This window comes from Cebus imitator, unplaced genomic scaffold, assembly GCF_001604975.1.
Source record: "Cebus imitator isolate Cc_AM_T3 unplaced genomic scaffold, Cebus_imitator-1.0 Scaffold37, whole genome shotgun sequence".
In the NCBI taxonomy this organism is placed as follows: Eukaryota; Metazoa; Chordata; class Mammalia; order Primates; family Cebidae; genus Cebus; species Cebus imitator.
This window is the reverse complement of record NW_016107352.1, coordinates 2,042,425-2,057,418: the sequence shown is the minus strand read 5'-3', so window position 1 is coordinate 2,057,418 and position 14,994 is coordinate 2,042,425. Positions and strand designations below refer to the sequence as shown.

The 14,994-nt window shown below is 34.1% G+C and overlaps 1 protein-coding gene across 13 annotated transcripts in view; it reads right to left on the bottom strand.

The window, feature by feature from the left end:
* PPP1R9A (protein phosphatase 1 regulatory subunit 9A) overlaps window positions 1–14,994 on the bottom strand; it is a 333,495-nt gene that overhangs the window by 77,314 nt on the left and 241,187 nt on the right. For 7 of the 13 annotated variants that reach the window (XM_017525139.2, XM_037737275.1, XM_037737279.1 and 4 more), the window contains one exon: window positions 11,230–11,295. The exons of the other annotated variants lie outside the window; for them this stretch is intronic. In XM_017525139.2, the coding sequence (XP_017380628.1) occupies window positions 11,230–11,295 (66 nt within the window). The remainder of the gene's footprint in view (window positions 1–11,229; window positions 11,296–14,994) is intronic. 13 annotated transcript variants of the gene reach the window in all.

Here is a 14,994-nt window from a genome sequence, read left to right as displayed (position 1 = left end):
ACAGGAACAATATAACCTTATAACAGCCAGGACCCATGGCAAAGAACGTTGTGACACCTTTTATCATCAGAATGAATCTAAAGTTGGCATGATAGACATGACAGACTGCAAGAGGAGTTGAGTCAAAAAGCAGCCCAACTGTTGCTATTCCTCCTGATGCAGCATTAAACACCCTAACTCATCATTTCCCCAGTGAGTGAAATTTCTTCCATTCATACTTAGTATAGATGTGGGGTCAGACCCTTCTTCAGCCCATGATGGGTCTTTGTACTAGTTGAAACAGGCTACAGTAGTATCCCCTTATCCACAAAAGATAAATCCAAGACCCCCCAATGGATGCAGATCACATAGTACTGAGCCTTATTATATACTATGCTTTTTCCTATACATACATACCTGTGATGAAGTTTAATTTATAAATTAAGCACAGTATATTCTATGTACTATGTTATTAACTAATAAAACGGAATAATTATAACATATGGTAATAAAAGTTATGCGAACATGGTCTGTTTCTCTCAAAATATCTTATTGTACTGTACTGTGGGTATCTGATACACTCATATGCAAAACTGCAGATAAGGGAGAACTGTTGTATCACCATTTTTGGACTGGCTCCTCAAGCCAAAATTTTCAAAGGATGATGAGTAGAAGGCCAGATGATTCCTTCACAGGTAGACATGTCAGAAAAACCCAGAGCTATGTAACCAGAATCTTTTATAATCAGAAGTATTTCTACCCTTTGCTCTAAAGGGAAAAACTACCTTCCAAGGCTGTTCAGTTCACAAACATAAACACTTGAAAAGGTAGTCCAGAATATAGGGCAATCAGTGTCTCAGAAATGTGAGAGGCTCACGGAAAACTGTTTCCCAACAATTTTTTAAAAACGTCTATCCAGTTAGATGAGGTCCAAATGTCAAGAAATTCCGCTGATTTTAGAAAGATTGAACATTATTGTTCTATTAAGTTGGTGCAAAAGTAATGCCATTACATTCAATGGCAAAAACTGCAATTACTTTTTAAAGTAATTATCTTTTAAAATACTTTCTAGTTATTATCTGTTTTTATATACTCTGCTCTGCAGATAGGCTGTTTTCTAAAAATTTTTTGACCACTCCTATTCAATATAGTATTAGAACTTCTAGCCAGAGCAATCAGGCAAGAAAAAGAAATAAAGGGTATACAAATAGGAAAGGAGGAGGCCAAATTGTCTCTATTTGCAGACGACATGATTGTATATCTAGAAGACCCCATCGTCTCAGCCCCAAATCTCCCGAAACTGATAAGCAACTTCAGCAAAGTCTCACATACAAAATCAATGTGCAAAAAATCACAAGCATTCCTATACACCAATAACAGAATTAAAGAGCGCCAAATCAAGAATGAACTGCCATTCACAATTCCTACAAAGAGAATAAAATACCTAAGAATACAACTAACAAGGAACGTAAAGGATTTCTTCAAGGAGAACTGGAGACACAAAAAGATGGAAAAACATTCCATGTTCATGGTTAGGAAGAACCAATGTCATGAAAATGGCCATACTGCCCAAAGTAATTTATAGATTCAGTGCTATCCCCATCAAGCTACCAATGACCTTCTTCACAGAACTGGAAAAAACCACCTTAAACTTCATATGGAACCAAAAGAGAGCCCACATAGCCATGTCAATTCTAAGCAAAAAGAACAAAGCGGGAGGCATCACACTACCAGACTTGAAACTATACTACAAGGCTACAGTAATCAAACAGCATGGTACTGGTACCAAAACAGAGATATAGACCAATGGAACAGAACAGAGGCCTCGGAGGCACTACCACACATCTACAACCATCTGATCTTTGACAAACCTCAAAAAACCAGCAATGGGGAAAGAAGTCCCTGTTTAATAAATGGTGTTGGGAAAAATGGCTAGCCATGTGCAGAAAGCAGAAACTGGACCCCTTCCTGAAACCTTACACTAAAATTAACTCCAGATGCATTAAAGACTTAAACATAAGACCTAACACCATAAAAACCCTAGAAGAAAACCTAGGCAAACCATTCAGGACATAGGCGTAGGCAAGGACTTCATGACCAAAACACCAAAAGCATTGGCAACAAAAGCCAAAATAGACAAATGGGACCTAATCAAACTCCACAGCTTCTGTACAGCAAAAGAAACAGTCATTAGAGGCAACCAACCGAATGGGAAAAAATTTTTTCAATCTACCCATCTGACAAAGGGCTGATACCCAGAATCTACAAAGAACTAAAACAGATTTACAAGAAAAAAACAAACAAGCCCATTCAAAAGTGGGTGAAGGATATGAACAGACACTTTACAAAAGAAGACATACACGAGGCCAACAAACATGAAAAAATGCTCATTATCATTGGTCATTAGAGAAATGCAAATCAAACTACATTGAGATACCATCTCACGCCAGTTAGAATGGCAATCATTAAAAAATCTGGAGGCGACAGATGCTGGAGAGGATGTGGAGAAAGAGGAACACTTTTACACTGTTGGTGGGAGTGTAAATTAGTTCAACCATTGTGGAAGACAGTGTGGCGATTCCTCAAGGACCTGGAAATAGAAATTCCATTTGACCCAGCAATCCCATTACTGGGTATATATCCAAAGGATTATAAATCATTCTACTATAAGGACACATGCACATGAATGTTCATTGTGGCACTGTTTACAATAGCAAAGACCTGGAACCAACCCAAATGACCATCAATGACAGACTGGACAGGGAAAATGTGGTACTTATACACCATGGAATACTATGCAGCCATAAAAAAACAGTACGTTTGTGTCCTTTGTAGGGACATGGATGAACCTGGAAACCATCATTCTCAGCAAACTGACACAAGAACAGAAAATCAAACACTGCATGTTCTCACTCATATGTGGGTGTTGAACAATGAGAACACATGGACACAGGGAGGGGAGCATCACACACTGGGGTCTGTCAGGGGGAAATAGGGGTGGGACAGTGGGGGGTGGGGAGTTGGAGAGAGATAGCATGGGGAGAAATGCCAGATACAGGTGATGGGGAGGAAGGCAGAAAATCACACTGCCATGTGTGTACCTATGCAACAATCTTGCATGTTCTTCACATGTACCCCAAAATCTAAAATGCAATTAAAAAAATAAGAAAGCAGGGATGGATGTTGGCTGTGTTCAGTGATGGGTCTCTGTGTATAATAAACAAGTTCCTTGCACTGTTAAAAAAATTTTTTTTTGAACACACCCTATATTGCTGCACCTGCTTGTGCTACAGTAAATAAACAAAAGCAAAAAAAAACCTCCTTGCAAATAAAAATAGAAACCAGAAATATCAAATTCACTTTTATTTTGTATGCCTTAAAATGTGATGATTCTTTTATACTATGGTTATTGGATCTTTTAACAGGTTGCCTTGAAAAGCATTTACATTTTTCTTACTGTATATATTTACTATTTCCACAGCAAAATAAGCTTCTTGTGAGTATAAAATATATTTTCCATGTCTTAATATTCTTAAGTCAATTCCACTTGATAAATTTACCTACTTATAAAGAGATAACTGCTATTGTGTTTAAGTTCCTAATAAATGTATTCTATATGAGGAGGGAACCAGTGATCTCTCTTTTTCCCGCTGACATCCTGAACTAAACAGTCGACTGACCAAAGTAGACCTCTATAATTCAAATGTCACACTGCAAATTCAAACTGGCAGTCTTCCTTGGTTTCATTTTACTTGCCAAGAGAACAACGAAGTGCTTATTCTGATGCCAGTAGAACTGTGGAAAGAGACTAAGAGATTTAAATTTCTCTGAATTTTCCTCTATAGATGAGGACAGCTATGAGTGACTTAAGAGGCATATGTTATCATTATTTCAGTAATTCTATAATTGTACAAGTAACTGAATCTTGAAAAATATATTTATATAAAAATTGATTCATATAATTGCAAAAATGTTATCAGATCATCTAATAGAACCAAGTTATAGCATTTAAGGCATTAAAAAAATAAAACCAACAAAAATGACATTGGTGGTATTACATGGATTATCTTATAGATTAATGATAAACATAGTCTCAATCTTACGATTTCCTTCCAGGGAGAATAATTCTAGTCCTTTCCTCACATGACTGTCTTGTGGTTTGTGACAGCCATTCCTTCTTGCAAAGTGTCTGCAATACTCGGACTCAAAGATCTTTACTTTAGGCTTCCTGGCACCTTTACACTGGACCACTCCAATACTCATTACATCTAACCCCTTCCCACAAACATCCGCAGGTGACACCCCTGCAAGCCATATTCAGATTCAGTAGGTCTGAGGCTGGGTGGATAAATCTGTATTTTTAAAGAAATACCATGATATTCTCATACTGAAGCAAGTTGAAGACACAGAGTTTTAAGCCATTTTATAAGTCCTCAGAAAGGAGAAACTATGTGATTTTCATTTTATATCACATAGTTTATATTGATTATCCACATAATCACTAAATTGTGAAATATATTATACATGGCAGATTTTAAATTATATTAAATACTGAGTTGACATAAAGCCTATTCAAGAAATAAATTTAAAACATAATGAATAATTATATAACCACCACCAATAAACTAACAACTTAGTTCAAGAAAAGGAACAGGACCACTCATTTTCATTGAAGTCCTCTGTGTGTGCCTCCTTGATTCCATTTTACTTGCTTACTCTTCTGTAGTAATTCTGCTGAATTTTACCAATTTTATCATTCTGAGTTTTTTTTTTTTAAGTTTTGCTATATTTTTATACCCAAACAATGTATCATTTTGACAAGATTTTATGCTTTATATAAATTGAATAATATCATGGGTATTTTTCTGTGCCTTTTTGCTTTTAACTCTATGCTCTTGAGATTCCACCCATTGTTGTGGGTTGCTGCATCAACATAAAATTTAATTGTACGACTGTACCATAATATATTTATCTATTCTCTTGTTGATAGAGATGTCATGTATGTTCAATGTTTTATTTACTACTACAAAAACAATGTTAAACATGTTATGGCTCATATACATGAGTTTTACTAGGGTAGTTAGCAAAAAATATAATTGTTGAATCAACTTTATTAGATAATGCCAAATTGTTTTTCAAAGTGATTGGGCTTATTTATTTTCCTATGTGCAGAGAATAAGAGTTTTCCTTACTCCACATCCTCACTGAAACTTAAAATATCTGATTTAAATCAATTCAGTAGATATGTAGTAGTATTTTATTTTGGTTTTTCACTTGCTGATTGCTAATGTATTTGGACATCATCTGCTATGGAGGTTTCCTTTTCTGAGACATGCCTGTTCAAGCCAATGGCCTATTGTAGTCTCTCCTTACTGGCTCACACAAGTACTTTTTATATACAGTCATGTGCCATATAATGACATTTTGGTCAATGCTGGACCTTACATATGACAGTGGTCCCATAAGATTATAATGGAGCTGAAAAGCTGTCATAATGTTATAGCATAATACATTACTCATGTTTGTGGTGATACTGGTGTAAACAAACCTACTGTGCAGCCAGTTGTATAAAAATATGATGCATACAATTTTGTACAGCACATGATACTTTATAATAAACAGCTATGTTAGTGGTTTAGGTATTTACTATGCTTTTCACTGTTATTTTAGAGTGTAGTCCTTCTACTTATAAAAAAAAAGACTGACTGTAAAATGGCCTCAGGCAGGTTCTTCAGTTGGTATTCCAGAGGAGGCATTGTTATCATGAAAGATGACAGCTCCATGTATTATTGCCCTGAGACCTATCAGTGGAACAGAACATGAAGGTAGAAGATACTGATGATTCTGACCATGTAGGCCAAGGTTAGTGTGTATGTTTGTGTCTTAGTTTTAAACAAGAAGATTTAAAAAGTAAAAATTTAAAAACAGCAAAAAGCTTACTGAATAAGGATAAAAAATATTCTTGTACAGCTATACAATGTGTGTTTTAGCTTGTTATTAAAAAGGAAAGAGTCAAAAAGTTTTTTTAAAAATCTAAAAGTTTATAAAATAAAACAGTTATAGTAAGGTTAATTTATTTTCAAAGAAAAATATTTTAAAATAATTTCATTGTAGCTTAAGTATACAGTGTTTACAAAGTCTGCAATAGTGTATTGTCCTAGTATTCACATTCACTTACTGACTCAGCCAGAGCAACATCTAGTCCTGCAAGCATCATTCATGGTATGTGGCCTATAGGGGTATACCATTTTTTATGTTTTATACCATATTCTTACTGTATATTTTCCATGTTTAGATACACAAATACCATTGTGTTACAATTGCCTACAGTGCTCAGTACATTAATATGCTGTACAGGTTTGTGCCTAGGAGAAAAAGCTGTAACATCTAGCCTAGGTGTGTAGTAGACTATACTAGCTAGCTTTGTGTAAGTACAGCCTATAATGTTCACATCATAATGAAATTGCCTAAAAATATATTTCTCAGAATTGACTGTAATTTACTTTTGGGTATTTATTTTTTAAACATTTTATTCCTGCTTCTGGTCTTTTCACTTTCTTAAAGGTATTCTTTTGATGAACAGAAGTTTTTAAGTTTAATGTAGTCAGTTTTCTCAGTGGCTCATTTAAAAACATTTCTAAAAACTGAGGTCATAAAGGTATTCTTCTACACCATCTTCCAAATTTTATATTTTTACTTTTCACATTTGAGTAGTCAGTCCACTTGAAATGGAATTTTGGATACGGATTATATGCGGGGGCTTAACTTCACTATATTCTCTTTATTGAAGAGCCAAACATTTCTCCACTCTTCTAGGCTGTTATCTATGTCATAAAATCAGGTTTTCGTATATCTAAAGGGCTATTTCTGGGTTCCTTGACCAACTTGCTCATTCTTTTGCCTTAAACTCTAAATTTACTAAAGTTTAATAATAATTATTTCCATTTTAAAGCATGTGAAATGTCAAGGTTATTTCTGGTGTACTGTCCTTTCATGTGTATTTTAGCAATAGCTTACCAAATTCCATTTTAAAATATTTTGAAATTATTTTTACTAGAATTGCACTGAATCAACTTGGGGTTAATGGACGCAAGTTACTGAATCTTCCAATCCATGAACAAGGTTTCTTTGTCCTGTTTTATACACTTTCTTTAATATATCTCAATAAAATTTTATTTTTCTCTATGAAGGTCTTCCCTATCATTTATGTCTTGAAATCTTGTAAATGGTAACTTATAAATTATGTTTTCTCCTGGTTTGCAGACATATTGAAATAGACGTTTTATTTACATTAATTATGTATCCAGCAAAGTTGCTATAATTTTATATTATTTCTAATAACTTATCTATAGGTACTCTTTGAGATTTCTAAATAGACAATCTCACTGTATGTGAATAACAGTTTCACTTCTTCCTTTACAATTTATTTCTTTAATTTCTTTAACTTGCCTACCAGTACAATGTAAAATATAAAAAGTGACTGATTTTCAAATGTTAAACCATACTTGCATTCCTGGCTAAACCCAACCTCGTTATGATATATTATCTCTTTTATATGTTGCTTTATATGATTTGCCAATATTTTGTTTAGGAATTTTTTTGCATTGTTTTCATGAATGGGATGGACTTACACGTATTTTCTTTCTCATCATTGTTAGGTTTTGGTACTAAGGTTCTGTCTTATTACTTCATACATCTCACACTCTCAAAGTTTTACTGCATTTCTGGTATCAAGGCTGTACTACTTTAGTTTTTATGTCTTCTGGAATAAGTTACATACAACTACATATATTTGTTCTAGTTTGGTACAACTGATAATAAAATAATTTTGACCTTATCTTTTTTTCCTTTCTTCTTTCTCTTTCTTTTCTTTTTCTCCCTCCCTTCTATTTTCTGTTCTTTGTTACTCATGGTCCTTTATTTCCCTGTGAACTTTGTACTCTGAAACTGTAAACTCATATTTCTTGAAACTTTAACTTTTTTCTTTGAGTAAAGATGAATGCGCAAGGAAAGATATGCTTTTTTTTTCTTCTGAAAAGTAACATAAATTAAGGCTACTTGTGATCATAATTTCTTAGAAAAAAAATTTTTTTGCCCTTCCACTCAGCACCCACGATTTGACACGGGCAATTTTCCACGCAGACCCTGGGTTGGTAGATTTATTTTCACCTTACAGAAAAGTGTAGTCCATGGAGTTCCAGCTTTATGGTGAAGTTTCCTAATTAGGCATCCCACATCAGGTAGACCCTGGGTTTTGTCTACTATAACTCAAAGCAATACAAATTACAGTATCATCATAACATTTAAGTATTAATGATAATTATGACATTATGATGAGTGAAAGAAGCACTACAAGAAAAGTATGTTGCACTTTTATTCTAATGACATTCTAGAATTGGAGAAATTAACTTACAGTTTCAAAAAGCTGACTGAATAGCTGTTTCAGGCTGAGAGTGACTACAAAGTTCCATAAGGTAAATATTTGAGGTAATAAAAATGTCTTATATCTTGATTATGGTGGTGATTACTCATCAAATTGTTAACTTAAATACACTTAAAATTGGCGTATTTTATTGTATGTAAATTATTACTCACTGAAGTTGATATTTAAATAGGGCTATGTGATGATAACATACCAAATTATACATTTAAGATATGTGCATTTCACTCTATGTCAAATTTATCTCAATAAATCCATTAAAAAATCCCCTTAGGAACTGAAACTTCAGAAACCAATTAGAGTTTTTAACATCCTTACTAGCCTCAATATCAGTTAAAAATGAATAAAGCCTTTATGAAGCCTGCCAAAACTCCATGATAAAGCAGCTTTACCATCTCAGTCCTTGGTCAAGTCACCATTCAGTTTTTATTGCAGATGGAAATGTATTTGTGTGACAGAAAATATGTTTCTATGATTTAAGGCTATTTCTAAGTGAATACACTGGGAAGGAGGGAAGGATATATATATGCAACATTGTAATTTAGGCCATTTTGACTATTCTGTTTTAACTGCTGGTTTATTTAGTTATGACTAAAAAGAAGGCATGTTAATGTGAGTCATCAAGTTGCTATTTTGATAGTCCCAAAGGTTGTCAAGGGATAAAATATGCATATTTATTTTTTCTGATTTTACATGAAAAAGATTGTGGTTTAGTGTGATAGAGATAGGGTCTTCTTGCAAATTCATGGACTCTCAAGACAATTAAAATGTTGTAGTAAGCAAAAGCCCATTGAAACCTGTCTTAGAAAAGATTATAGGCTAATGGGGGAAATTTACGGATAAATAATGATAGAAAGAGAGACACACAGTGCTACTGACACACTTTTAAAAGGCTGCTAGCCCAACAATGTTTTGTGAAAGAGATGAAAACAGAACCCTGAAAGGCAAACAGTTTAAGTTGACATACAAGGGCAGCAAAGTCAGTGTATTAAACACCGTAAAACATGGAGGAAACAAAAGGCATAGAAAAACTAGGGGATCCTCATGGCCCCTGGGAAAGTAAGTCTGTTTCCCAGGCATCCATCTCTTACTGTGTCTTTTAGCATTTTGGAACTTTTTGGTGAATATTCAACTTATAAACTATACATTTTTAAATTCAGAAAAATACTGTCATTTGTGTTAGTTTCAATGACATCTCTTTAACACTGCAAACTCTGTGTTTCATCATCATAATATTGAATTGTTCTAGCATAGTTTCAGGGAGTACAAAGCCTACACTTTTGGAGAAATTTAATTACATGGAAGAATTTGATAAAGTTTATTTGGTATTTTGTATCTAGCTCACAAGTAAATAACATCACAATGTAGCAGTGGGAAGGAAAATATATCCAAATCATTTGCATCATAATTTTTAAAAATCAAACATGAATCTTCATTGTTTAGATGAAGGTTCCTATCCTAACCTCTATCTCCACCTGACATTACCCACCCTTCTGTCTGTACACAGTGCTATTAATAAGTAACATCTCCATATACAAAGAATATTTCTAGAGAGAATCTTTCAAGTACAGGAAGATGTCTACACCCTGAGACCAGAGTGTGTCTGAGGTATGTGTGTGGGGGTGGTAATATGTGTTTGTGGTGTGTGTGTGTGGCGTGTCATATGTGTGGGTATGTGGGATGTGTGTTGTGTGTGGGGTGTGTGTGTGTGACGTGTGTATGTAGTGTATGTGTCACATGTGTGTGGTGTGTGAGTGTGGCGTGTGTGTGGGTGTGTGTGGTGTGAGTGTGGTGTGCGTGTGTGAGGTGTGTGGTGTGAGTGTGGTGTGTGTGGGTATGTGTGGTGTGTGTGTAGAATGTATGTGGGAATGTGTGTGTGGGGGGGTACGTGTGGTGTATGGGGGTGTGTGTGGGTATGTGTGGTGTGAGTGTGGTCCATGGGTGTGTGAGTGTGTGAAGCATGTGTATACATGCTTATGCTACATCACCTATGGATAGGGCCTTCAACTGAATGTTTTCCAAGCACCTTGTGATTCTGGGTTTCAGTGATAATGACCATTGCTATAGATTTGGGGATCATAAACCAAAGGATATAATTAAATTTAATGACTTTAAAGATCCAACCAAATTGCAGTCTGTTCACAAACAGGCTGTTAAAAAGGTTTTATATTTCTTTTATTCTTCAGGCTCCTCTAATTGCCATAAATCAGTCTGCCTTTTACATACACTTGACCTCCATTTTTAAGCACTGCTATCTATATTAACAGCAACTAAACATAATGAGAATTATTTTGTTAAAGTATAGTATCATTTTAGATATTTTGGTATGTCTATCATATAAATCATGCAAACAAATACTACCATAATTTAAAGACAAATGTATTTAGTGTTTTGAAAAATCAAGAACTTTGTGTCAAAAGATTATTTCCTAAAAAAGTACTGGATTTACAGACAATATAAATCACTACATATATTGTTACTTTGCAGCTTCATACAGACCTGCTGTTGGACATTTATTTTCTCCTTTGAATTTGAATCACAAAATATTTAAAGTGTTAGGGGTTAAAAATATCCATGGCTAAATTTTAAGAAATGAGTCTAAATTGCCAAACCTATACCTAAAATATATGCTATGTTTCAGAATTAAATGTCTCTTGAATGATTATTTGCAAACTATTATTCAATGCACAAAACACATGGCTCTAGAGAAGTTCTTCAGAATATACACATAGTTAATAAGGCACAAAGAATAATTTTACATATGAAGCAGGAAAGTACAGGTAAGCATTACTTTTAACCAAAAAACAAACCTTAAGAAAATAGTTGTTATTGTTATTGCAGTTGCCAGACACTCCTTGTAATTCAGCCACAGTGTTCTAGAATGGTTGACAAAAAATATTAAAGCAGGCTTACCCCACACCGCAAAGAGAGCAGCCTAATGATAAAGGATAGAAAAACACTGAGGTCCCAGTGCTTATTGTAATACACACTGTTAAGTGCTGCATGTTGGTTAAAAAAAAAAAAATGTCCCCACTCTTAGTTTCTCAGTATTATAGATACAGTATACAGTCTATTTACATTATTATAATCACATTATTAAAAGGCCAACCATAATAACTGCCAATACTTGTTCATACTCACAAGCTATTTCCAACTAGGAACCGCAAACAGAAAGAGTCAAATTAATGTTATCCCTCTAACACTTTTTATAACATAAATATATTCTTGTATACCTTTTAATACTTATGCAAACCAAAGCTTCCATTATATTTTTGCCTCTAATTATTACATGCTAACACAAGCAATAAACACCCATACCTATGTGGGCAGCTACTCTAAATTGTATTCAATACTTTAAAAGATTCTAAAAAATAATGTTGCTATAATATTGTTATAATGATATTAATTTCCAGTAATGAAAACAAATTATGAAAGAAAGATTCAATTATATTTTAGAAGGAGCTTCAATTTCTGGAGTGATGATTAACCTTGTTATGAACTACTGCCTAAGGAGACTCTGAAATGCTATCTATAAGCTAAGACTTCACAATGTAATAAATATTATATCTCAAAAGAATATTTAAGGAAGCCAAATAATTATAATTTTTAAAGTACAATAGTTTATTTTAATTTCAATGACCATACCTATTTTCTAATTCAAATATGGAATATAGTACCAGTTCATACTCTATTTCCAGTGTGAGCCTGCAGTACTTCAAACTGTATCAGGCTCTTTAATAACATATATAAAGATACTACACAAAATATATACCATAATTACCTCATCTCACTACTAAAAGGCTAAACACTGACAGTTGTGGAGTATGACAAGAGATTAAATGTTATTAAAAAGTTAAATTCTAGCTGAAAAATTTATCATACCCTCCAAGTGTCATGAAATAGTGCTGACTGTCTGAGGGATTTATTGAAATCCTCCCTGGCAACCTTTTAGATTGTTAAAAAAAAACCCGGGAGGTGGAGGTTGCAGTGAGCCAAGATTGTGCTACTGCATTCCAGCCAGGGCAACAGAACAGACTCCATCTAAAAAAAAAAAAAAAGAGAGAGAGAAAGAAAGAAAGCAAATGATCAATAATTCTATTAAATAGAAATTCAATAATGAATCACAGATATATTCAGATATACATTTAAAATTTTTCAATTGTTCAGATATTCATCTTCTCTTCTTCAACAGGATCCTCCTTTTTATTCTACAGCTTTTAGGCAAAGCCATTTTAGCTTTTTTTTTTTTTTTTTTTTTTTTTAAATCAGAATGTTTAACAGAAAGTAAACAAAAACAGGAATGCAAATTAAAATAAAATTGGCTGTTTGCTTATTTTAAACCCTTCTAATGATTTGGAGGAAGAAAAAACAGAAAAAGCAAAAATTTAAATAGTTAATCTTCCTCAATACAGTTATTAGAGGTCCACTGTAGGTTTATAATTTCAGGATCTATTTATCACATTGCGATGTTTTCCAGGTAGTCAATTCAAGTAAGCAATTCCTCTCTGCCAATGTGACAAGTTCCAAGTTACAATCAACTTTGGATGATCTGATCAAAAACAGAAGCTATCTATCCTTCAGCAGACATTGTTGATCTAAGAGCTGGCTCTGGAAATCAGTTGGATGAACTTGGTTGCTCTGTATCTAATTAAAGGTTTTCCCAGCCAGTACAGGGAATGTCAAAGGGGATATTGTCAAATAAAAATAACTCTAACTTTAAAACCACAAGATGAATCTATAAATCACAAAAATGAAAAACCAAGTGACTGATTATACACATCCAGGGCCTGTTTTAACACAGATATATTAATTAATAAATTGTTCTATTATACATATAATTAACTCAATTATTTAAGGAGCATTTATTTATTACATATCTAATATTGGTTCTTCTCATTTCTTTTATGCCACTTCAATATTTTATTCTTCATTCATAAAGGGAGACAGAGAGTAAATAGAAAATGGAAAAAAGCACTCAATAAATTTAATATTTTTTACCCTCAGAAAAAAATAATTTGAATCAAGTGATAATTTGAAGTTTTAACACTGGAGTGGAATTTTGCTATTTGTACAGCTTTCATTTCTCTTATGCACTGAAAATTAACAGTTGGATTTATCTGGGCACGTTTTGGTGAGGCAGTGTGTAACATAGAAGAAAGGAAGAAAACCCAAGTCACAGAGGAGGATGGAGATAGATACAAAGAGAAGTCTCCTTGACTTCTTTCCATAAAGTAAGTTACTTGAAGCAACACAGCAAGCACTTCGTTTTTACTTCTATAACTTGCAGAAAGAAAAAAAACAGGTTAACTAATTAAAAAAAAAAAACATTTGAGTACTCAATTATTCTTCCCTTTAAATTCTATAAAGATGACTCTATGGACTGTTGCCTAGAGTAAAATAATTATTCAAACACTTGATCTCCTTTTTATTAGAAATACAGAACAAAGAATCACAGAACCTAAACTCCATCACCCCAAACAGTAATTCTCTTAACATCATTTGTTGCCAAGTTATTCTGTGTCTGCCTGAATACAGACAGACCCAGCAGAAGTGTTCTGTACACTCTACTCAAAAACAGCAGAGTGTGTTGCAAAGAGTACAGTCTTTGGAGCCAGCAAGACCTTATTCCAATTCCAACTCTGCTAACTACTGGATGTAACAGTAGAAAAAACCTCAGTTGCTGCATTTGTTGGAAAAAAAGAAAATCTCTTCTGGCTGCATTAAAGATTAAATGAGATGATGTAGGAAAGACACCTTACAAAGTGCCTGCCACTAAATATGTACTTAATTTCCTTGCCCCTGAAAATATCTGCTCAGATGACAACTCTGATTACCTTACAAAAACAGGCAAACAAGAAAACCTATAAGCAATCTTCTATTTAGGATGTGATATATTACTAAGTATAAATGTCAAGCAAAAAATATTCTTTATCCATCTATTCAAATTATCAAGTTAAAGAAGACTTTGGGCCAGGAGTGGTAGCTCTCACCTGTAAACCCAGCACTTTGGGAGGCCGGGGCAGGAGGATTGCTTGAGGCCAGGAGTTTAAGACAGGCCTGGACAACATAGTGAGACCTCATCTCCACAAACAAACAAACAAACAAACAAAAAGGCTTTTTTTTTTTTTTTAATTAGCAATACGTGGTTCTGTGTGCCTATACCCCAGGTACTTAGGAGGCTGAAGCAAGGCAGGAGGTTGGCTTAAGCTAAGGAGTTTGAGGATACAGTGAGCTATGCTTGTGTCATTGCACTCCAGCCTAGGTGGCAGAGCAAGACCCTGTGTCTTTAAAAAAAAAAAAAAAAAAGCAAAATCTTATACCAACTTTTAGGGATAAATGTGATAATATTTCAGTGCCTCAAAATAACTGCAGTAAATGTGTGGTCTGTGATCTAAATGTTTCACCTGGAGTGCCTTAAAAATTTGACTATCTTCTTTGCCCTGTCCTTATTAAACCTGATGTCTTATTTCATATTCATGGAACATTAGAAGCTGGAAGGAATTTTATGACCTAACCCAATCCCTGTGCTTTCAGGCCAAAGAAACCAAGGCACACAGATTAGAAAGCCTGGCCAC